The sequence below is a fragment of the Pelophylax lessonae genome, assembly GCF_965119305.1.
Source record: "Pelophylax lessonae genome assembly, chromosome: 2".
NCBI classification, from domain to species: domain Eukaryota; kingdom Metazoa; phylum Chordata; class Amphibia; order Anura; family Ranidae; genus Pelophylax; species Pelophylax lessonae.
This window is the reverse complement of record NC_138769.1, coordinates 305,576,676-305,601,833: the sequence shown is the minus strand read 5'-3', so window position 1 is coordinate 305,601,833 and position 25,158 is coordinate 305,576,676. Positions and strand designations below refer to the sequence as shown.

Sequence of the window (25,158 nt, the reverse complement as noted above, 5' to 3'; positions counted from 1 at the left end):
AAAAAATGGCCTGGTCATTAAGGGGGCAAATCCTTCCGGTCCAGAACTGGTTAAGGGGAAACCTCAATATCAAACCTAATCAGTTAAGAAAGCCTGGTAATCCCTCATTAAAACAATCAGCAGAAAATGTTTAGATATCTCAGGTTTTTAAAATAACCTTCAATATTTTTTATGAATGATTTAAAAAAAAAAAAAAAAAAGCATGTACATATTCTTGTGGTGGACCAAAGCTGGCCTTCGCAGGGTGTATGCCTTGATAACTATGCAAGTAACACTTGGCTTGTCCTCAATACAATCCACACACCACCGCCCCCTCATCAGGGATATTTTGCTACCTACAAATTTGAAACTATGCGCAATCCACCTAAAGCACACAAATTCCCCCACTCTTCTGGAAAGCTACTATCAACATTTCCCTTCCTATATTTACCAATGGGAAAAAGATATAAGCAACCCCCTCAAGCCACATCAATAGACCAAATTATGGGACATAACTGTAAATGGTCATTGACATCCTCATTCAATTAGGTAATACAAATTAATACACAGATGGTACCTCACAAACCGGCTAAATAGTGCCTCATAACCTGGCTAAATTCATTTGGGCACACTGGACCATTCTAAACTCTTTGAATACCTACTGGTATATACTGTTCTGTCCTAGCAGCATCTCTAGCAACACCGATAAAGCCCTCAATCTTCAAGCAACTAGCTGCAGTGCTGACAAATTCAGGCTTCTCATCTTTATTTTCCTGGCGGCCAGAAAAACCTTGGCCAAACCCTGGTGGTTTAGAACCCCAATGGCACGCAGGTCAACCAAAAAATGACATGGTATCGGGCCAGTGAAAAGCTGGCGGCCATTCTTCACAATGAAGTCAAGAAATGTAAAAAGATTTTGATTCAATGAATACCACATTATTTTTCTAGAGACATTACGGACTTGTAGCTGCCAAAAATGACACTTATATATTATAACGCTAACACTTGCATATGTGTATATAGTATATAGGGGGAAAATCCAAGCCTCGTGTATGTGTCATGAAATAATGATATTATTCAGTCATGTAAGTTTGGAAGAAATATTATTTTAATCACTTCTGGACCGTAAGGATTTGCCCCCCTAATGACCAGGCCATTTTTTGCGATTCGGCACTGCGTTACTTTAACTGACAAATGTGCGGTCGTGTGACGCTGTACCCAAATAAAATTGATGTCCTTTTTTTTCCCCACAAACAGGGATTTCTTTTGGTGGTATTTGATCACCTTTGCGGTTTTTTGATTATGTGCTTTTAACCAAAAAAGAGCGACAATTTTGAAAAAAAAAAAAAAAGCAGTATTTTTCACTTTCTGCTACATATAACATTCCCAATAAAAAAAAAAAAAATAAAAAAATCAATTTTTTCATCATTTTTGGCCAATTTGTATTGTGCCACATATTTTTGGTAAAAAAATCCCAATAAGTGTATTTTGACTGGTTTGGGCAAAGGTAATCGCGTCTACAAAGTAGGGGAAAGATTTATGTCATTTTTATTTATTTATTTATTTTTTACTAGTAATCACAGCGATCTGCGGTTTTTAGCGGGACTGCGACATTACAGCGGACAGATCAAATCCCTGACATTTCTGACACTTTTGGGGGGGACCAGTGACATACTGGCAGAGAAAGAGTTAACTCCAGGGGCAATCGAAGGGTTAAATGTGTACCTAGAGGGTGATTCTAACTGTGTGGGGGCCAGACTTGGTGGATGGAAACAGGGCTCCTGTGTTCTGAAATAACAGGAACACAGGAGCCCTGTTTCAATCAGCGACAGATGAGTGATTTGCAGTGTTTACAACGGCACACCGCCTTCTGTCAGTCCCTGCAGCGATCGCTGGGTTCCCGGCGGCCATTGCGGCCGCCGGACCCGTTGCTAAACTGCAGGGCTAGAGAACGGGTGCGCAATCGCGCTGCCTGCGTGTGCGCCCGAGACTCGCAGTACAGGTACCAGCGGTTTGCGCAGGAGAGCCAGCCTGCCACAGTATATCTGCGGCGGCTGGTCTTTAAGTCGTTAATGTGCAAAACATAGACAAGTGCTATGGGCTGGGTATTCATTGTGCCCCTGTGCCTTTAAAGAGGGATGGGCTCTCTCCAGATTTGCCTGCCCTTCACCTGTCCATCTAAATGCATGTGATTCCATTGTTGGAAACTCACAGAAATTAGAGTTTAGGTCCACAGAAAATGGGGTGCCTTGCCAGGGCGCTGTGGCTTACACGTTTCGCAACTGTGTGCAACTAAACCCCTGTTTTTAACGTATACTGTTGGACAGGTCAATTCGGTTGGTCGCAGGCTGGTTGGTAAGTTGAGCTTGGAAATTTCTTTGTTTTTGTTTTTCTATATGTATTGCCATTCCAATGCCCCTTGCTGCAGTGACCAGCTACAGCTGAGGGCAGTAACTACTTGTTTGTACAAAACATAGATAGGCATACACATGGTAAAGACATTTTTTTACAATATCCAAATTCTTACTTTGTTTGTAATAAGACAAAATTGGGGATTGTAGGCTTCAAAATATGTGGCCAAACAATTGCTTTGAATGGGGCCACAGGCATAGAGGCATGCCAAGGTGTAGTAAATAGTAAAAAGCAAATAAACATACCAAAATATACAAATAGTTAACAGCAAATCATGTATAAGTATTTTCAACTATGGACACATATTTACCTTGATTCTCCTTCATCCTCCACATGTTCACAATGCACAGAATTCAAAGCACTAACTTTTTTGTAATCCTGAGGTGTTAAATATAGATATTTATAACCCTAAAAGAAATAATAGATGTTAGCAATACATACAATCATGTATAGTGTACAGCGATATATGACTAGTGTAAAGCTTGGGTGTACTTTGTGAGCCATGCAAAAATACAAATTACAAAATACGGCACAATTTTATTATTGTTTATATTTGGTTTTCTTCATGCAAAATTACAACTGAGAGCTACCACAGAAGAGTGCTGGGGGCAGAGGGCAATGGGCACCAACCTATTCCAAATCTCCCTCTTCAGTTACTCATTCCATATTATTATCAAGGCAACCCCAAACAAATATTGTTGCTTCAGCATTGTCTGAACATAAGTGCATGCAACATGGTGCAGATATTGGGACTGAAACTTTCCCTGGTAAAAAGGACTGTGCACTGTCAAGCACTCTCCTCCTCTAATACTGACCTTTACTGACCCCTGGACACTGCCCTACATGCTACCCACACTGGCCAGAACTCAGAACAGACAGCCAAGCTAGCACTAAGGCCAAGCAGACCTGAAACTATTCAAGCAAGTCAGCCTGCATTACCAGATGTTCTGCCTTCATGGTGGACTCCTGCATCAGGCTTGTGGGGGGTGACTCATTATACCCTGGACATGAAAAAATTGTGAATGAAAGTGAATGCAGTTTCTTGCTGGAGCAAGTGTTAAGGTAGGCTATGTTTATATTTTTACAGTGACAGTTCTATTAGATTTTTCAAAGTTTTCTCCATGCTGTCCTTTTTATTTGGGGCTTGCTTGTTAACTTTCCTAAAAAAAAAAAAAAAAAACAGGAGTGCCATAACCTGGTGATCTTTGATCTCTTCCATGTTTTCATGGTGGATCTCCACCTCTCAACGGTTGCCTACCCCGGTCTACATGAATACATGATTTCCTTCCAATGTAAAAAAGCAATCAATGAATCATTTTTTAGCTGTACTGCTCAGCATAGAATAGACAGCTAAATAATTGCCTGATCAGAAAAAAAAAAAAAGTTGTTTATTACATTTTCAGGATAAGAATGGACATAGAACCTTGATGACAGTTGTGCTTTCAGGCACACCTTGCTCATATGAAGAAGTCTTTCCGACCAGCTTCTTGCAAAATAATGGAGTGTTGTAGTAATAGGGTAGGGAGTGGGAAGCAGACATCCAACACCTACTTTTTAATCTGCCCAAATGGATGTTTTCCTAACAGCAGTTGGTTGTAGGATGCTTGCTGTTGCTATCTATCTATCTATCCATCTATATCTATATCTAGATATAGATAGATATATAGCAAATGTTTTCCCAAGGTTGGTGAAAATATGTTCGCTGAGAAATAATTCTCTAACAACTATGGTCAGCTGAGATTCTAGTTACAAAGTTTATTAATCACCTATTCTTCATTCAAATCCAAGTTCTAGAATAGCTAATCTAACTGCATGTTAATAAATATCTCTCACAAACTTACTTTATAGGGATCATCAGGATCTTCCCACGCAACATGAAACATGTGACGTATTTCTTCTGCTAAACCAATCCTTGCACCACTGTTTGCAGCAACATATATGCGGGGTATGCTTTGTGACCTAGAAAGCTCTGATGCCCTTAAGTACAGCAAATCTTCTTGAGGTCCAAATGATCCAATTCTGTATGTGATGTCATTTCCTATTACAATTATGTCTCTGCCTTCTGGATATTCAGGAGTTTTAAGGGTCATTTTCCAAGCCACCATTCCAATCTGTTGATAAAGCAATATAAAGTGTAATCCAAACATAACACATAGAAATGTATGCATTACTTTACATAACTATATTAGACTTAAGTGAAAACGGCTCCAATGAAGAAAGAAAACATCCAAGAAGCACTGGGATTTTGATGAGAGTTCATAAAAAATGGTGAGTGGACTAAAACATTTGGAGAGCTTACTGCCTCAGGGTAGGCTGCTCACAATAGACAGGGCTACTCTCCTGTGGGTACCCAGCAAGTTACCAGAAAAAAAACATGCACCAATGGAAGGAGGCCCTACCAAATCATAGAAGAGTCCATATTCATTTGCTGGTTTACACTACAAAATATCCAGTGCGTTTCAAGGACCAGTAGAAAAGAAACTACCCTTTCATCAGGTGCTGCTGTAACTGTTAAAACTTATAATGCATTCAGCTGCAACTCAGTCATTATAGTCACTCTATGTTCCATACATTCTCTAGTTGGATGAAAATCTGGATGTAGAGATCCAGAGCTCTCTATTAAACCCACAAACTTCTACCGCACCTTAGTAAATCCTTGGCCAATAACCAGGGCCGGCGCTACCTGTAAGGCGACCCAGGCAGTCGCCTAGGGCGCCACTCAGCAGGGGGGCGCCAGCATTCTATTTGTAAACTTGCACTGTCTGTCCTGTCCGCAATGATTGTTGCTGGCCGGGCGGCGCGGCGCCCCTCTTGCTGCTGTAATTAGTACGATCGCTCGGCCTCGGCGGGCGGCGGCGCCCTCGGCTCGCCGCTGGAATCAATCATCATGTCTCTCTCCCTGTCTTGTGTGTGACACTGACACACAGACTGTGACAGGCAGCGCCGCGCGTCTTTGTATCACTGCAGTGGAGGCTGTGGAGCTGTGGAGGTTCCCCCTGCCCTGCCAATGACGTCGGGCGGGCGGGGGGAGCCGGAGAGGAGAGCGGGGGGAGCCGGGGAGGAGAGCGAGCGGGCGGACGGGGGGAGGAGACCGGGCGGGCGGGGGGAGGAGACCGGGCGGGCGCAGAGCGGGAAGGATCACATTTTGAATCTGAGGAGCAGCAGGAGCAGATTCAGATAGTGCAAGAAGGACCAGTCTAGTCCCCGCCCCCGGCCAGACCCAGCAAGATAGAGAAGGAAGAAGAAGGAGAAGAAAGAGGACCTGTCCGACCACCTGCTGCCATTTTGAACATAAAACGTGAGTGAAAATGTGTATTTTAAATTGCTATATTCAGTGAGGTGAGGGAGGGGTAACATTACATTTATCCTTAGGATGGAGTATACTGTAATTGTTTTATTGTGGCCGTTTTAAAAAATCTCTACTTCTCTTGTCTTGTGCTCGGCTCGCGCCCTATTGTATTCTGCCTAAGCCCCGGTTCACACTTATGCGATGCGGGAAGGCTGCGAATTCGCAGCCTGTTCCCGCATCGCAAACGCACCCCCGGCAGTTCACACTGCCATATGTGATACACAAGGGGTGTCAATGAAATTTTAACGACACCCCCAGTTTGATGATCGCATATCGCAGTGCGATCTTTAGCCCCGGTTCACACTTGTGCGTGTGCGGGGTTCGCATGTAATATCGGAGCTCACTGCTCCGACATTACATGCGATCGGCTCTGCGGTGCGAGTTTAGCCATACTAAATTCGCATCGCACCCGCAGCAAACACGCACAGGGACCCTTTTTGGCAGCCACATTAGGATCGGATCGCACAGCGGTTCACACTTGTGCGATCCGATCCTGTGCAAACTGCACGATCGCACTGCGATATGCGATCAAACTGGGGGTGTCGTTAAGATTACATTGACACCCCCAGCGTATCGCATATGGCAGTGTGAACTGCCGGGGGTGCGTTTGCGATGCGGGAACAGGCTGCGAGTTTGCAGCCTTCCCGCACTCGCATAAATGTGAACCGGACCTTAGTGCCGGTTCACATATGTGTGGCTGCGGCGATCGCATGTAATATCGGAGCGCACTGCTCCTTCATTACATGCGATCTCCCGTGCGGTGCAAATTCAGCCATACACTTTGTATGGCTAAATTCGCACTGCACCCGCAGCAAAGACGCACATGACCCTTTTTTCAGCCGCATCAGGATCGGATCGCATGGTGGTTCACACTTGTGCGATCCGATCCTGTGCGAACTGTCAGATTGCACTGCGATATGCGATCAAACTGGGAGTGTCGTTAACATTTCATTGACACCCCCAGCGTATCGCATATGGCAGTGTGAACTGCCAAGGGTGCGTTTGCGATGCGGGAACAGGCTGTATATTCGCAGCCTTCCCGCATCGCATAAGTGTGAACCGGACCTTACAGTTCGCACAGAATCGGATCGCACAAGGGTGAACCACTGTGCGATCCGATCCTGATGCGGCTGAAAAAAAAGGGTCATGTGCGTCTTTGCTGCGGGTGCAGTGCGAATTTAGCCATACAAAGTGTATGGCTGAATTCGCACTGCACAGAGATCGCATGGAATGAAGGAGCAGTGCGCTCCGATATTACACGCGATCACCACAGCCGCAATAATGTGAACCAGCACTTAGGACCGGTTCACATTAGTGCGATCATAGAGATCGCATGTAATTCGGAGCGCACTGCTCCTTCATTTCATGCGATCTCTGTGCGGTGCAAAATTAGCCATGTAGTTTGCACTGCAAGATGCGATCTGATCTGGGGGTGTCATTAACTTTTAATTGACACCCCCCCTGCGTATCGCATATGGCAGTGTGAACTGCCAGGGGTGCGGATGTGATGCAGGATCACGCTGCATATTCGCAGAATTCCCGCATCACACAAATGTGAACCGGGACTACAGGCGCTCACAGCTCATAGCTGCAGGTGAGCGACTGTCGTAGGTCTACGCCATTTTGCGCTTGAGGGCCAGCCTGTCACAGACCCGCAGTAAATATGTGGTGGGCAGTCCAGAACAGGTTAATAAGGCAGTGTAAAAGTTAAGAATAACGTGAATTGAAGGCCCTGTTTACATCTACTTGGTGTCGTTTTTCCATGTTGCATCGCTCTGCGTGTTTTACACACATTTTTAGGTGCGCTGCCATTAAACTCTATTAGAATGACCCTTTCATTAAAGTGCATCATTGCCCTGCATGCTGCATGTTTGATGCACTTTCATAAAACATGTGTTCTAATACAGATTAATGGCAGTGCACCTAAAAATATGTGTATAACGCTCATAAAAATGTGACACAGAAAAACCACAGCACACAGATGTGAACCTAGCTGTACTGTAACCTGTAATAACGAATCAAATGTGTCTGACTGTAAGTCCTGGTTCACATTTGTGCAATGCTGGAACGCTGCGAATATACAGCGTGTTCCCGCATCGCATCCTCACCCCTGGCAGTACACACTGCCATATGCGATACGCAGAGGGTGTCAATTAAAAGTTAATTACACCCCCAGTTTGATCGCATATGGCAGTGCGATCTGCAGTTCGCACAGAATCGGATCGCACTAGTGTGAACCACTGTGCGATCCAATTCTGCTGCGGATTAAAAAAAAGGTTACTGTGCGTGTTTAGTGCAATTGCAGTGCGAATTCAGCCACACAAACTATGACTGAAATTTGTACCGCACAGAGATCGCATGTAATTTAGGAGCAATGCGCTCCGAATCACATGCGATCTCTGTGATCGCACAAATATGAACCGGGACTAACAGACTGAAGTTTAATGCAATAAATGCAATATAGTAAAACGTTTTAGGCCCCAACACATTACCATCATGTTATGGAAGTGTATGTGTGGTGTACTACACTACATGGTCTGACTGTAACAGACTGAAGTTTAATGCAATTATGGGAGACACTTTGGTTGGGGGCCTGTGGAACCCAGCTTACCTTACAAAGGTTGGGAAATCCCTCTCTCAGCCCCCTAGGCCTCTCTTATGTGTAAGGGCTCTTTCACACAGTCCGCCTCCGTAGGCGGATCCGGATCCGTGCTGCTCAGCTGAGCTGGCGGATGACAGCTTCATCTCTGCTTGCAGTGCGGAGAGGGAGTTGTCACAGCCCCCACTGCTCTCTATGGGGGATCGGATGAAAGCGGACCGCCTGTCCGCTCTCATCCGATCCCATCCGATCTAATCCCCTGGACGGATGGAAAATAGGGTTTCCATCCGCCCGGATTTCACGGATAGGATACGGATGTCAGTGGACATGTCTCCGCTGACACCCGCTGCCCCATAGGGATGCATGGGGCATCCGATCAGATCCACCGAAAAAACTGACAGGGGGATCTGATCGGAGCACCTGTGTGAAAGGGGCCTAACTCTGTGTTTAGACTTGTAATAAATGTGTATTGTATTCTCTTTTATCATTGTTGCTGGCAGTCTGGTCTTCCAGTCTGGTTTAAGTGTGCCGAGTTAATTAGCATGTTAGTGAACACTTTTGCAAGGCACTATAGATGAGATTAGCTATGAGTCAGCTGCAACTCATTAGCTAACCATTGTGTGATGTTTTGGGTAAACATTCGGGTCATTGTTCATATAGTGACTGACATACTTCTCAAGTGTATAAAAGTTGCTTTCAGACACATATAAGCTAAGTTCAGGCTAGTTTTTGTATGTAGGGCGGCTGGAATATTTATATATGTTCAAGACTGGAAGAAGCCGTAGACTGACAGAAGCCCACAAGTACAGTTTGGGTCGGAGGTCCCGTTACATATGTGTGTACTAATGCGCATTGTGCCACACATTAACCCTAAGGTAGCCTGTTTGTTTTAAAGACCTGCATAAAACCCCCAACAAATTTACATTCAGCATTTTAGGCAATGCAAAGCATGTTCGTGTTTTGCCACGCATTGTGTTGCACAGCAAGTGCAATGAGAAGGTGTGTTGGGGTGTCATATAAGAAATTGAAGGTTTAGTCTACAAGGTAGTGTACCTGACATTACTTGATTGTTTTCTTGCATAAAATTGCCTGAAAATCTGATATCACAGAGAAAGTATTCCTATGTTTTTAGGTTCAACAGACACGTGACGTGACTCCACTCTTTGAAGAAATTGAATGTTTATGATACAAGGTATTGTACCTGACATTACTGGATTGTTTTCTTGCAGAAAATTGCCTGAAAATCTGATCTCACAGAGAAACTATTGCTATGTTTTAGTAGATTTGGCATTGATTTTTGTAAAGTAGTGAGTGTACAGCTTGTATAACAGTGTACATTTGCTGTTCCCTCAACACAGCCATTCATTTCTAAATTTCTTTGGCAACAAAAGTGAGTACACCCCTAAGTGAAAATGTTGAAATTGGGCCCAATTAGCAAATTTCCCTCCCCGGTGTCATGTGACTCGTTAGTGTTACAAGGTCTCAGGTGTGAATGGGGAGCAGGTGTGTTAAATTTGGTGTTATCGCTCTCACTCTCTCATACTGGTCACTGGAAGTTTAACATGGCACCTCATGGCAAAGAACTCTCTGAGGATCTGAAAAAAAGAATTGTTGCTCTACAAAAAAGATGGCCTAGGCTATAAGAAGACTGCCAAGACCCTGAAACTGAGCTGCAGCATAGTGGCCAAGACCATACAGTGGTTTACCAGGACAGGTTCAACTCAGAACAGGCCTCGCCATGGTCGATCAAAGAAGTCGAGTGCACATGCTCAGCGTCATATCCAGAGGCTGTTTTCGATTGCTGCAGAGGTTGAAGGGGTGGGGGGTCAGCCTGTCAGTGCTCAGGCCATACGCCGCACACTGCATCAAATTGGTCTACATGGCTGTCGTCCCAGAAGGAAGCCTCTTCTAAAAATGATGCACACCATTATGTTGTGACGGTGTATGATTGTGTGTCTGTGCACGGGGGGATGCGTGCTAGCTCTCAGTTGCCCTCTCCATTTTTAAGTCTTGATGTTTACATCAACTGCGTCTGCTCTCATACATACAAAACGTAGTCTTAGCCATAGTCTTACATACACATATTTTTTTGCGTCTTTCACACTCACACACGTGCGCACATATGTACTGTAGGTTTCTAAATGATTTCCAAGTATTATTGTGGTTTGGTGATCATCAAAGAGAATATTAATTAAATATTAATAATTTTTGATGTACATTTATTCTACAATAGTTATTTCTATAACTGAACAAGATGTCTGCACCACCAGCACGAAAGAAATTGTCTGGTGCTGCTTTCCGAAAGAAAAGAAGGCTCCAAGAAGAAGATACTTCTAAGATGGCTGGATCATTGAATAGGTTCTTTAAACCTGATCCAGTGCAAAAAGCTGTAAGCGAGATGGAGTGCAGAACTACAGAGAATCAAGAAGCTGTAGTAGATGTCGACCCACACCCTTCTACTTCAACTGTGGGCGAACATTCTTTGGGTATAGAAAGTGATACCAACACTGAGGAAGAGAGTTCACAGAAATCAGCATCATCAGAAGATGAAAATGGAAAAAGCACGCCGTTAGACTTCTTTGATCCAGCTGACTGGCCTGATACGCTTACTAGCTCACTAAAAGAAACTATCGTTCTGAAAGGTCCCGCAAAGCCAAAAGAGCACTTTGCATTTCCTAAAGATGCATCCAAGAGACGGTTTACATTAACCCACTATAGACGGCGCCTTGGAAATGGTGAAGTGCATGTTAGAAAGTGGCTGAGTTATTCTCCTAGACTGGACAAAATATTTTGCTTTTGTTGTAAACTCTTTACAACGACGAAAATGAGTCTGACAACGGGAGGCTACAACGATTGGAAAAATGTGTCCCAGTGTCTGGCTACACATGAAATGTCTCCATCTCACCTCACTGCTATGGGAGACTGGACAGAACTGCTAACAAGGCTTGGGTCAGGAAGTACTATTGACCATTCATACCAGAGATTATTGGCAACTGAAACGCAGCACTGGCAGAATGTTCTTCAGCGGCTTGTAGCCATTGTTCAATACCTTGGGAAGCAGTGCTTGGCTTTCAGGGGCAGTAGTGACACACTGTACTCTGAAAACAATGGAAATTACTTGCAACTTGTCGAAATGATTGCAACATTTGATAGTGTGATGCAAAGCCACTTAAAAAAGATACATAATGCAGAAATTCATCATCATTATTTAGGAAAAGACATCCAAAATGAACTAATTGGTTTAATTTCAAAAGAAATACAGAGGCGCATTCTGCGGTTGCTTAAGGATGCCAAGTACTATTCCATTATACTTGACTGCACCCCTGACATCACTCTTGTTGAACAGATGACTATGATTTTCAGGTTTGTATCTGTTAAGCAAGGAGACTCACCAACTGCAAATCCTGAAATACACATTGAGGAAAGATTCCTTGGTTTCCTGCCAGTTCACAACTCATCTGGAGAAGGATTAACAGGGGTAATTTTGAATGAGCTTGAAATGCTGAAGATACCTCTCAGTGATATGAGAGGTCAAGGGTATGACAATGGCTCCAACATGAAGGGCAAGCACTCAGGAGTACAAAAAAGAATCATGGACCTGAACTCACGAGCTTTCTATGTCCCCTGCAGTGCTCATTCCTTAAACCTGGTAGTAAATGATGCTGCTATGTGCTGTAGGGATGCCAGTACATTTTTTGGCATTCTTCAGAAAACATATGTTTTTTTATCAGGTTCAACAAATCGATGGGATGTTCTAAAAAAGCATGTGAGCAAGCTGACAGTTAAGCCGCTATCTGATACTAGATGGTCAAGCAGAATTGATGCTATTCGGCCATTTAGGTTCCATGTTGGAGAAGTGTATGACACCTTAATTGAAATCGGAGGTGATATGAATTTTGCTGCTCTTGCAAGAATCGAGGCTTCATCCTTGGCAAAAGAGCTAAACAAGTTTAAATTCTTGTGTCTTATCATCCTTTGGTTTAACATATTAAGTCGAATTAATTCTGTCAGCAAAGTTCTTCAAAGCCCGTCAATGTACTTGCCAGATGTTGTGGAACTTTTGGAATCAATCAAGACATTTTTTCAATCTTATCGGACAGATGAAGGTTTTGAGGATTTACTTAAAGAAGCAGGAGAGCTAGCAGTGGAAATGGAAATCGACCCAGTGTTTCCCCTTCAAGTGCACCAGCCGAGGAAAAAAAAAAGGTTGTTTTTGTATGAGGTTCCAGATGATCCTATCTTGGATCCTAAAAATAAATTTAAAGTGGAATGTTTCTTCACAATATTAGACACAACAATAAAATCTGTGCAAGAAAGATATGAACAGCTGAAATTTCATTCCACACATTTTCAATTTTTATATGACATCCACAAGCTAAAAGATGTTCAAAAAGAAGAACTTCTGAAGTTCTGCATGGAATTGCAGAATGTTTTAACCGATGCAAAATCAAAGGAGTCTGATGTAGATGGAAGGCAACTGTGTGAAGAACTTGCTGTCTTGGCTCCTGTTATAAAACCTCCAATGACACCTGTTGATATTTTGGCCTACGCAGTGAGGAATGGATTTGCTCCAAATGTGGCAATTGCACTTCGAATTATGTTAACCCTACCAATCACTGTTGCCACAGGTGAGCGAAGCTTTTCAAAGCTGAAAATTATAAAAAATTATCTGCGTTCTTCAATGTCCCAAGAACGGCTTGTAGGACTTGCCATGATGTCAATAGAGAATCGGACGGCACAGGAGATTGACTTTGAAACATTACTGAAGGACTTTGCAAATGCCAAAGCAAGAAAAGTAAAATTTATTTAGATTGAATAACTGTTTGAAAGTATTTAAGTTATTTAAGCTGTTTATGAAGTTGTTGAAGCTGTTTACAAAGTTATTTAGCACTTAAATTGTATGGTGCATTTATATAGTTATTTTGCTACGTGTTTGGAGTTCTTTGAATGACCATAGGATTTCTATTGTTGCACTTATATTATGCAAGTATACCACTAGAATAAAAATGTGCAGCGTGTATTTTTCTCTTAACAACTATATGTTGTATTGCACTTTCAGAATGTTTTGTATTAAACTATTAAAATTTGCACTTTATTTTACATTATGGCTTTTTGTGCTTTGGGGGGGGGGGGGGGGCGGCAATTTTTATTTTGCCTAGGGCGCCAAAAATCCTTGCACCGGCCCTGCCAATAACGTCAAATGCACAAACAAGAGACATACGCACTGTTCCCCTAAGAGAACTATAGGAAATTCATACTGGATTTGAATAGGTTATCTTCCCTTGTTTATTACTTCAGAACTTACTAAAATTGTTAAAAATAAGTTTCCTATTCCTATTCCAAAGCCTCTTGGCATCTTAACAACCCTACCACCTGGGGTCCACATGGTACTTTTACCATAAACAGGGTTTTCTGTCGAATTTTCCGCCCCTACACCCCCCTTCATTTCTCTCTCGCCTTCTCCGGTTCCCTCTCTTTTTCCCACTGGTTATTTTTTTCCTTTGTAAATATAAAATGTTGCATATGAATATTATGCAGCTTTTATCTTGTATACAGATGGAGCTCGTGGCTACATTTCATGTTTTCCAGTATCTCTATTGCCTGTTCACAGAGCTCAAGGTGATATTTATATTTATATATATACTATTGAGTGAGCCAGAGCAGTGACTTTTCACTCCCTCTCTCTGGTTTTCAGCTGGCAACATCAAAGTTTCACTCAGAGAAAGTCTAAAGTCAAACACATCCCTGCTATAAGCTTCTTAATAAACCTATAATGAAAAATAAAATAACAGATTATATCAGATAACTTAATTCTTAGTTTTAACATGAGAGATGCTGCCTGAATGGAGATGATTACTGGTGCACCATCTCTTTAGATAATCCATAGTGCGCTGGAAATAATTGATCATTGTCATATTTGTAAAATAATGTATACTGTATATAGTAAAAAAAAATTCTCCGCTACACCGCTGGGCCGACATGAGGCGGGCAAGATGGCGGCGGACTGCTCATCTCCCAGCTCCACGTGGCCCACCAACCTGGGCTCTTCCTCTGGCACACCACCTCTCCAGGTACCGGGGCACAGCCCCAATCCATTTCTCCCATATGCCGCTGTGTCTCCCCGCTCTACTGACTCCGGGGACCCTGATGGCGATTGGGACTGGAAGGCCCACATTCGGTCCTTGCCCACTAAGACTGAAATCATACAATTAATCACTACCACGGCGGCCCTGGGTCACAGGGTGGTCTCTCTGGAAAGTGGTCAGGATGATTTATTACACTCTTTATCAGCCATGCAGGAATCTGTCTCAACACGTGACAATGTCCTGAATAACCTAATGGATCAATTGGATGATTATGAGAACCAGGACAGGCGACAGAACATTCGCATTAGGGGGCTCCCTGAGGCTACTGGGGCCCCTGATATACTCCCCACAGCCCAAGGCATATTTCGGCAGGTCCTGGGAGATAGAGCACCGGACCTCATAGAAATAGACAGGGCGCATAGGGCCCTACTGCCCCTGCCTCAGGACGGGGAGCATGCTCGTTATGTTATCTGCAAGCTCCATAAATATGCCCTTAAAGAAGCAATTATGAAAGCGGCTAGACCCTAATCTACTATTGATTTTGATAGGGCTCAACTCTACCTGTTTCATGATCTGTCACGCAGGACTCTCATGCAACGACGCTCGCTGGGTCCACTATTGGACACTCTACGTTCCCACCAGGCGCCCTATAGATAAGCATTCCCTTTCCGCCTTACAGCATCTAGGAATGGCAAATTTGCTGTTTTGAGGAGCAAAGATGATCTACAATGCTTCTGTGCCATTTTGGAGATCCCCCAGACGGACTTCCCTGATTGGAGGCTTCAGAGCTCCCTCCCTTTACCACAGCGGCCTGCACGGTGGCAGCAAGTTCCTTCTCACTCGGCCAAGAAGTGGAGGTGCCCACGTCGTGCTTCTGCCTGAGCGTCTCCCCCTGACTGATGGCCTTCTCCCCTCTGGGGGTCTGTGTGATGGTCTTGCCGGATTAGGGTGCCTAGTCACCTCTGATGTTCCCTTTATTTTCTCGCACCAGTTTTTCTTTTGGTTTGCTGGTGATTGCACTTATTTTTCATGCTGCTCTCTTTGCAAGGGGACCCTTTTTCTCCCCTTGCGGTCCTGGGGTGGGCCTGGCCCTGTTTGGGCAAGGGCCCCCCTCGGTCTACTGCAGGACAGGTTATGTATGTTGTCATGGTTCTCCTTTCTCAAGGCGTATTGATTGTATTAACGCTCGGGGTGGCATTGCTCCTCTCTCCGTCTGCTCAGTCACAACCCTACAGTAAGTGGCCCCGGGCGCCTATCGCTCTCTGGGTTTTTTCGGGTAGCCTTTCCATTTTTTTGGCTACTGGGGACCATGCTCCTGGCGTGCTCCCCTATAGTGGAGACAGTTTTTGTCTCTCCCTTTTGGGGTTTTTTCTTTTTCTCTTGTCATTTTTAGTCTCCTTCTCCCCATTTTCCTCTTTTTTGCCTTATAATCTCCTGGAGGTCCTGGCGTGAGCTTGGTGGGCAGAACAATGCACTCTGGGGGTTCTTTCACTTATCATAGATGTGTCACGGGGGGCCTCTCCTCCTTATGTGTATGGGTATATTGTTATCACCTTCTCTGATTTTTCATGGCTGATGTGTTATGTGTGACCACATATAATGTACGGGGAATGTGCTCTCCCAATAAGCGGGGCAGGATGTGGCAGGAACTGCGTCATTTGCGTCCTGATGTTCTTTATCTTCAGGAAACGCACTTCACTGCCTCTTTCACTCCCCGCTTACCCACGCAGATGTACTCTCAATGGTTCCATAGTGTGTCCCCGATACCTAAAGCCCGGGGGGTCTCTATTGCTGTACATAAACATTGTCCGTTTATGGTGACGGATACTTTGCTGGACCCGGAGGGTAGATTCCTTTTACTAAAGGGTACTATTTTTGGCCAGACATATACTTTTGCTAATTTATATGCCCCCAATGCTAGGACGGCCTCCTTTTTGTCCTCCACCCCTTAACAAATGGAAAGGTTTCAAGGAGGGAATGGTTCTGCTAGGGGGTGATTTTAATGTGGTCCTGGACCCGGTGCTGGACTCCTCCTCGGGTCACACTCCTCTCTCCTTCAGGGCTCGGAGAACCTAAAGAAATTGTTTAGGTCGCTACATTTGGTGGATTGTTGGAGGGTTTCTAATCCTGGAGCCAAGGACTATAGCTATTATTCCAAGGTTCATGATATGTACTCTAGATTGGATCTACGTCAGGTTGACCAGTTCCGTCTGGACTCAGTTAGCTCTGCATCTATAGGATTGATTACCCTTTCTGATCACTCCCCGGTCTCCCTATTGTTTGTGCCATCCGGAGCTCACCGTGTGACCCGGACATGGCGCCTTAACGAGAACCTCTTAGATGACCCACCCATTTTGGGGACAGTCACTGAGGAGCTACGCTCCTATTTTGAGCTCAACTCCCCCTCGGATGTGTCACCATCTGCAGTATGGGAGGGCCACAAAGCAGTGATCAGGGGGGTTTTGATCTATCAGGCCTCCAGATTGAAACGGCAGCATCAACAGGAGACATCTCCTGGAGAAGATCCATGTGTTGGAAGTGAAATATAAACGCTCCTTGGCTCCGGAGGATGCTCAGGCTCTGGACTCTCTTAGGGGGGCGCTGACGCAGTGCCTGGAATGGCAGGCCAGGGACAAGTTACGTTTCTGGGCTCACCGTTTCTATGAACTTGGGAATAAATGTGGCCGCCTTCTGGCTCGCATGTTGCGAAAGCGCACCGAGGCCCCGCCACGTTCACGCCTTGGAGACTCCGAAGGGGTGGGTGGTCGGCTTGTCCCAGATTGCGGCATCTATTCAGCGGTTCTATGAGACCTTGTACCACCTTCCTTCCACGGGGGGGGGGGTTGAATAGCATTCACTCCTATGTGGAAGCTTCTGGCCTGCGTCAGCTCCCGGCTGGGGTTCTCGAGGATCTGGAGGCCCCCATCACTGAAGATCTCTCTCCTCAACACCGACACCAAGATGATATTGGCTAAAGTGCTGGCGTTGCGCCTCCAGGACAATGTGGCTGCCTTGATCCATCCTGACCAGGCGGGCTTCATGCTCCTTAGAGAGGCCCGAGACAACACCATTCGGGCCCCACACATTTTACACTGGGCTCAATCTGGCCAGGACGTGAGCCCAAGTTTGATTTTGTCGCTAGACACAGAGAAGGCCTTCGCCAGGGTGGATTGGTTGTACCTGTCAGAGGTCCTTCAGGCCCTGGGTCTTGGGGCCCGCATGTTGGGGTGGATCTTGGCATTGTACAGTGGTCCGGGGGCCAGGGTCAGGGTGAATGGCTTATTGTCAGACCCCTTCCCTATTTTTAATGGTACTAGGCAGGGGTGCCCTTTGTCGCCCCTCCTTTTTGCACTGGCCCTGGAACCCTTTTTACGGAGGTTGAGAGATACGCCTGATATTGCTGGAAACACTGATGGTTCTGTGGAACACAAGTTGTCGGCCTATGCTGAAGACTTGTTATTTTATATATCCCCCCCCCTCAGCTCTCTCTTCCGGTGCTTTTCCGTGAATTGGACTTATTTGGAAGGCTCTCCAATTTTAGGATCAATTATGAAAAATCCGAACTGTTACCCGTACTCCCCCCCCCCCCCCCGACTATGGCCGACACGCTGAAACAGTCTTTTGGCTTGAAATGGAGGGAGGGCTCCCTTCCATACTTGGGTGTACACATTCCCTCTGACTTGAAACTGCTGTATGATAGGAATTTCGGTGACCTACTGACATGTATTCAACTAGACCTGGACTCCTGGGCATCGCACTCCTTGATTTGGTTTGAACGTGTAAATGTTCTCAAGATGACTATCCTTTCACGGTTTATCTATTTACTTAACCACTTGCCGACCGCCGCAAGTACATATACTGCGGCGGTCAGCACCGTGCAGGCAAAGTGACGTATGGGAGCCAATAGGGGGCGGGCGAGCGCGCGCCGCCGGAGGCTTGCTCCCGCCCCTGCTCGTTCACGGACACCCCTGACCCGATGTCCGCCGGCCACTCGCGATTGTCCGTTACAGAGGGAGAAAGGCAGGCGGCTAATGTAAACAAAGCCGCCTGTCATTCTCCCCTGTGTAAGTGCAGAGATCATACGGTCCTGCTATATAGGATTGTATATCTCTGTAGTTACACAAACAGCCACAGAGAAGCCACAAGAAGCACGCCCCTAGGGACACACTTAACCCCTCCTTCTCCAATAAAGTTAACCCCTTCCCTGCCAGTGTCATTTTTACAGTAACAGTGCATATGTATAGCACTGATTACTGTAGTAATGTCACTGGTACCCCCAAAAGTGTCAAAAATGTCAGGCAAGGGTCCGACCTGTCCGTCGCAATGTCGCAATCCCGAAAAAAAAAAAAAATCGCAGATCGCCGCTATTACTCGTTAAAAAAAAAAAAACAATAAAAATTACAAAAATCTTTCCCTTAGTTAGTAAATGCAATAACTTTTTCGCAAACCAATCAAAATACGTTTATTGCGATTTTTTTTTTTTTACCAAACATATGTAGCAGAAAACAAATTGGCCTAAAATGTAAAAAAAATTTAGATTTTTACATTTTTTTTGGGGAATTTCAAAAAAATTTGAAAAATATTATTTTTGCAAAATTGTCGCTTTTTTTGTTTATAGCGCATGATCAAAAAATCACACAGGTCATCAAATACCACCAAAAGAAAGCTCTGTTTGTGGGAAAAAAAGGACGTCAATTTCATTTGGGTACAGCGTCGCACGACCGCGCAATTGTCCGTTAAAGTCACGCAGTGTCGAATCGCAAAATAGGGCCTGGTCAGGAAGGGGGTAAAATCTTCCGGGGCTTAAGTGGTTAATACGGTGGTCCCCATACAACTGCCTCGGCTCTTTTTTAAACGCTTACGTCGCTCCTTGTTGAAATTTTTGTGGCGTGACAAGTGCCCCCGCCTAGCCTATGCTATTCTCCGGCGCCATAAATCGGACGGTGGGGTGGGATTGCCTGACATTTCCCTCTACTACAAAGCCATGGCCTTGGTGCGTATGCTGAATTGGGCGCATGATACCATTACTAAACCGTCGGTCCCGTTGGAGAAGATGATGGCGGGCAGGAATCTATCCGGTGCGCCGTGGATCCCGGGGGGCGACAGGGGACTGTCAGACCTCTCCATTGAAGAGGGCGACGCTCTGTATATAGGATGGCCTCAATGCAGAAGCAGACTTCTCTTCTGGGGTTTCCCCCTTGGCGCCTTTGAGGGGAGGGGTTTCTCTGGTTCTCCCCTGGCGAGGATACTCGTTTTTTTCGCGCCTGGGGTGCAGATGGGAAAACCTACTGTGGCAAGTTTGCACCTTCTGGCAAGCTGCTGCCACTACCTGTGATGCGGGCCCGCATTTGAGACTGACTGGCGGCATAGACAACTGACTGACTTTATGGAGAAGCTCCCTGCAACGCCCCGATCGATAGATCAGCTCTCTGCTTTAGAAAAATGGTTTGTTGACCCCCCGGAGTCCCGCCACTTACTTTCCCATATGGTCTCTGACACGGTTCCCTACTATGTTCGGGAATGGGAGAGAGAGTCGGGAGTTACCTCATTTCCTCCTGGCAGTCTGTTCATGTGTACCAACTGGCCTTGGTCATCCAGTACAAGTTCAGTGTATATGAGAACATCTGAAGGCAACTGACACTTTGGAATGTAAGCACTAGCATCCATTGACTCCCATAGCTTAATAAGTGCCTGGAAGAAAATTGTAAGATTTTATTATGACAAATGCTTCGAACATTAGAAAAATAATTATTAATCCTAATTGATGAAGAAAGAATTAAACATGTGGATTTATAAAATTTTATATTTTCATATTTTTTACCCTGCTGAGATGTATCTGGCATTGTTTGTAAAATTACAATCTACTACTCTTTTAAGTCTACATTATTTTCTTCAGTGCTCCCAATGCCAATGAGCTGGATGCTAAATAATTTATATTTCAGAAAACATTTGGACAGTTTGCATTCATTTTGAGATTCTTTGTTGTGCGCTTGGTAAAACAGTCAAGTACTCATGCTTACTACGGGATCAATGCACCCTTTCCTCCTTTTTAGTTTGTACCGCTTTATGATGAACTGAGCTGCCTATAGCAGAGAGGGTTTACTACCAGTTTTTATTTTTTCTGCCAAGTCCTACTCCTGAAGGTGGCGATATAACCCTACCGTCAAGAATATGAAGTGCTGTGTCCGTAAATGAATGAAAGAGAAAATTTTATATTTTTATGGTAGACTGGCTAACACCTGAGTCTACTGTAAGTCTAGCAATGCTAATCTATTCTAGTGCTTTATGGTATGCAGTATGGTACACTTTTTATTTTTCTACTCTACCTTCTTCCACCTTTTACCCTTAACCCCCATTTCAATGGTTGTTGCCAGAACATTTGGATAACTGAACTAAATAATTACCTTTGTATTACACAATTAACTTGTTTTCTTTTTAAGAATAGCATTTTTGTATTATGTTAATTATTCAAAAGAGTCATTGAATGCACTATAGTTTACTACATCACAAATATACCGGTTAAAATCATTTTTTTTCTTCAAATAAAATATTTAAACTTTCGTTAAAAATCACATACCAACATGGCCTAGCCCAAAGTGCATCCTCTACAAAAAATGTCCAGAGATGCATTGGCATTCAAGAAACTTGCATAGTTACAAACTGCTAAGGCTGAATATAGACACCAGTCCATCCAGTTCAAACTGTGTGTATGTGTGTGTGTTTATGTCAATACCATTTCCCATATCCCTGTATATTGCATTTCCAAAGATGCCCATCTAAGTTTTTTAAATTATCGACACTCCCCAACACCACCATCTGTGGAAGGGACTTCTTCATCCTCAATTTGTAAATTAGGCATTTATGGGGAACTGGATGGAATGTTTTGGAAAAATCCAGATAAACCAGGTCAACAGGCCTCCTCTATCTTGTTGACTAGTTTATATGTGGATGCACCTCAATCATTTTAGTGGTATTTACATATACACATCTAGATCTGAGAATTCTTACACAAAAGAGGTAGTTCCATACGCAATACACATTTACTGATAGGGTTACATAATATATACAAATTACACATCAGACAGTATTTACAACACAACGTACAGTGTAAGTCTCCTGGCTTACATGATATTTAAAATTACCCACAACAACCATATTTACAATACAATGCAAGTATAGCATTAGGTTACCTGTTAACTTCAGGTCTGCTCATTGTGACTGCCATGTGTCCCCCACACAAAAGAGGATCATAGCTTGCGGAAAAAGCATTATATTCCCCCCCCCCCTCCTTTCTGTACTGTGGCAAATATAATTTTCCCTAATTGGTCACTGAACATAGCAAACGTATATTGAGCACAGCCTGATTGAAGGAGTCAAAGAGGGCTGCTGTTTTCTGCCCATGTGAGATGTGATCAGGGAAAACAAAAGGCCAACCTTTGAATTGGAACTAGTTACAGTAACACCAACACAACACTCAATACTTTAAATAGATTTCCTTCTAACCGAAATATATTTCTAATTACAATATTATTTACAGCTATTAATGGAGATTTCACATAAACCCATTATGTAACAATCTAGATGACAGCTCACTTCCTCAAAGGATTGTTAACAGACTGATTTGGCAATAATAAACTTTCATAAATCCATGCTGATTACTACTCATACCGTTTTCATAAGCAAATTCTTGGATATAGTCCCTTATCATCCCCTCCCATAGTTTACATACTATTGACGTTAGGCTGACTGGCCTGTAGTTTCCCGGTATATATCTTGGCCCTATTAAATACGTTTCGCCTATCAGCTGGTATCATTCCAGTTACTAAATTGTCCTTAAAAATGAGGAATAACGATCTGGCTATAACATGTCTAGGTTCCTTGAGGACTCTCGGGTGTAAGCTATCTGGTCCTGGTGATTTATTAACATTATGTTTTTCAAGTCTTTTTTGGACACTGTCTTCACCTTAAAATCTTTTTTGACAGAATGATAGTAGTCAGATGTGTCTTAACTGGCAGAGATCTTTTGTGTTAAACCAGGGGAAATAACCTTTCAAAGTGAAAACTCATTTGTAAATTAAACAGCCTATTTTCCATTAGTGAATCAACCCCCTATTTCTAGTGATCTATTCAAAATGATGGTAAGTTACTGCACAGATGTGACCAGTGCCCAAGATTTCTGTACTGTGTATAAAGACACCATGAGAGGCTGTTGTTGCCATAGAGAGATAACTATGAACTATTACGTGAGGTTTCAAGGTTAGATTAACTTATAGGTCTCTATAGAGTGGGGCTGGGGGTTTCTGTACCAAAAGTGTAGTTGTATACGTTATAGCTCATTGTCAAGTACATAATTGTAAACAGTTTATTTGGCCTTTTTTTTTCTGGAAATAATTTTACCCTGCTTTTGGATATATTCTATTAAATTGTATATTGGTTTCAAAAATACTTAAAAGTATATGTGAACCCTTACCTTATGAAATGTTTTTTTTTTTCTTAAGTTATGCCATAACCTCTGTTCGCAGCTTCATAACGGGGTTATGGAGCTGGGGGTGTAGAAACAGCCATACACTGATCTTCCCAGTGTATGGCTGTGCAGGGAGGGGGTGTAAGCACACGGCTGATCTTTGGAGGACAGGCAGGCTGTGCTTCTAGCACAGCAAGACAAGTGACCCTGCTGGGTGGATGTGCTCTCATGCCGAGCATGATCAGGGGGACTGCCACTAACACCAGGAATTTCACACAAAGGAAGCAATACAAAGAGAACAGAATACTTTTTAAGTACATGGTACAACAGACATAAATCAGGAAAATAAAATGTTAGCCTAACATATTCTTCAACTTTCAAATTTGAATGTTATTAAAAGTTAAAAAGTGTTACCTGACGGAACATTTCAGGGATATCATATATGTAAGTTGTTCCGAGAGACTGTGCTTGAAATCGCTTAGATTGTAACAAATCTTTTGTCACATAAGGAGTATTAATGAGCATCCCATGAAGTGGTCCCTGTTTATCCCCATATGCTTGAAACATGATCTATGAAAAAGAAGAAACTCATCTTAAATGTAATATATACCTGTTTGAAGACCATTACTTAGTGTGATGCTTTCAGTCACTTTATCAACTAAGCTTGCAGCTTGATTCTCTGTTCATAAAGGCTTGTTCAGATTTATCAACCATACTTTCAGCTGAACTAAGATCTATTGATTGGGCAAGTTTCAAAAAGCATTTAAAAGGTAACACCCCCCCCCCAAAAAAAAGGCACATAAATAAATAATGCATATACAACTGTGACACAGGCCATACTGTAATTTATTGTTATTAAAAATTATATTTCATTTTCAATCTGCAGTGCTGTGAATTTCTGTAAAATTCAATGCAATAAGGCAACCTGGAGGTGTAACACCCCCAGAGATGCCTTCCTGCTTGTCTGATTGGCTCACTGATCTCTCCACAAGTCTGCACTAAGATACAAGTCAGATTGTAGGCATCCTCTGCAACAGAAATTTCAGTTGTGGTGAGAAGGGCTGCTTCTAAAGTGATGCAGACCCTGCCACTCTCCTCATTGGACCCCTGCAAGTGCCTTAGCTGATCAAAAATGAAAAAGTCACTCCCATTCAGAAACACTCTGCACTTGATCTAACAAAGAGTTATTCCTTCAGAGCAGAAACTGGTAGGACTGTGCAGCAAAGGTTGGTAAAATCCTTGCAATGTTCATTGATCATCCAGAAGGGATTGCTTTTTCCCTCAGCAAAAGTGGAGTTACTCCAATCTATTGTTACAGAAATTCAAACAATTAAGCCTCTTCAATAGGGTGGTCTGGTAACAGTAGTTTTTACTATGGAGCTTTTGGCATTAAAAAAACAAGGTAAAATAAGCAATTTCCCTCAAATGCCCATAGCCTCTAACCTATCCATAACTGTTTAGAAGATCCTAAAAAAGTCATGATCCCTCTACCTAAATCTCCAACAATTAAGAATACTTTTACAATGAGCCCCAGCCCATCATTAACTCAACTTGCTTTCTAACATTAAATAAAACCCTGCAGCAGCCTGTTTTACCTTATAAGGCCCCTGAAGCATCAGAACTGAACACTACCAGATGCAGCAGTGCTAGCATTACCGTGCTGAGAACTAGTAAGCTATTTTGAGCTTTTCAAACCTTAAAGTAAAAATACAGAATAGTCAAAATTTAAAATTTGACCACAAATTGTTCTTAATGATACTAAAGGAAAAGCATACATTTCAGTTCAATTGTAATTTTCTACCTCTATGAAATGCCTGATAGTGCCTAGTACATCTTTTAACCACTTGCCAACCAGCCGCTGAAGTTTTACTGCGGCAGGTCAGCTCTATTACACGAAACGATGTACCTGTACGTCGCTTCATGTAATAGATAGTGGGGTCACACACGCAGCGATTGGCCAGAGGTGGCTGGTTGACCCGCTGATTGGACAAAGCTTCAGACAAAGTTAGAAGGAATGCATCATAAACCCAAATTAGCACGTCTTTAAAGGACTGCTGATGAGCCTCTGTTGCAAATGGTCCTGTCACAAATAGTCTGATATGCAGATTAGTAATATACATATGTTAACTTGAGGTTTTGGACCTAAAATTGAACTTTTGTACATCTGAAACTCTCCTCTCTGATTCAGAGTTTAAAACTCCCAGAGCAATTGACTTACCTTTAAAATAATGGTTACACTAATGTACAGGATGTCAATTAGTTAGACACC

General features: G+C 43.4%; 1 protein-coding gene across 2 annotated transcripts in view; it reads right to left on the bottom strand.

Annotated features, from left to right (window-relative positions):
• The window catches only part of ACACA (acetyl-CoA carboxylase alpha), a 525,165-nt gene that overhangs the window by 190,475 nt on the left and 309,532 nt on the right, over positions 1–25,158 (bottom strand). For both annotated transcript variants that reach the window (XM_082245775.1, XM_082245774.1), the window contains exons 39-42: positions 23,304–23,459; positions 19,970–20,116; positions 4,233–4,502; positions 2,702–2,799 (exon numbers count right to left, since the gene is read on the bottom strand). In XM_082245775.1, the coding sequence (XP_082101901.1) occupies positions 2,702–2,799; positions 4,233–4,502; positions 19,970–20,116; positions 23,304–23,459 (671 nt within the window). The remainder of the gene's footprint in view (positions 1–2,701; positions 2,800–4,232; positions 4,503–19,969; positions 20,117–23,303; positions 23,460–25,158) is intronic.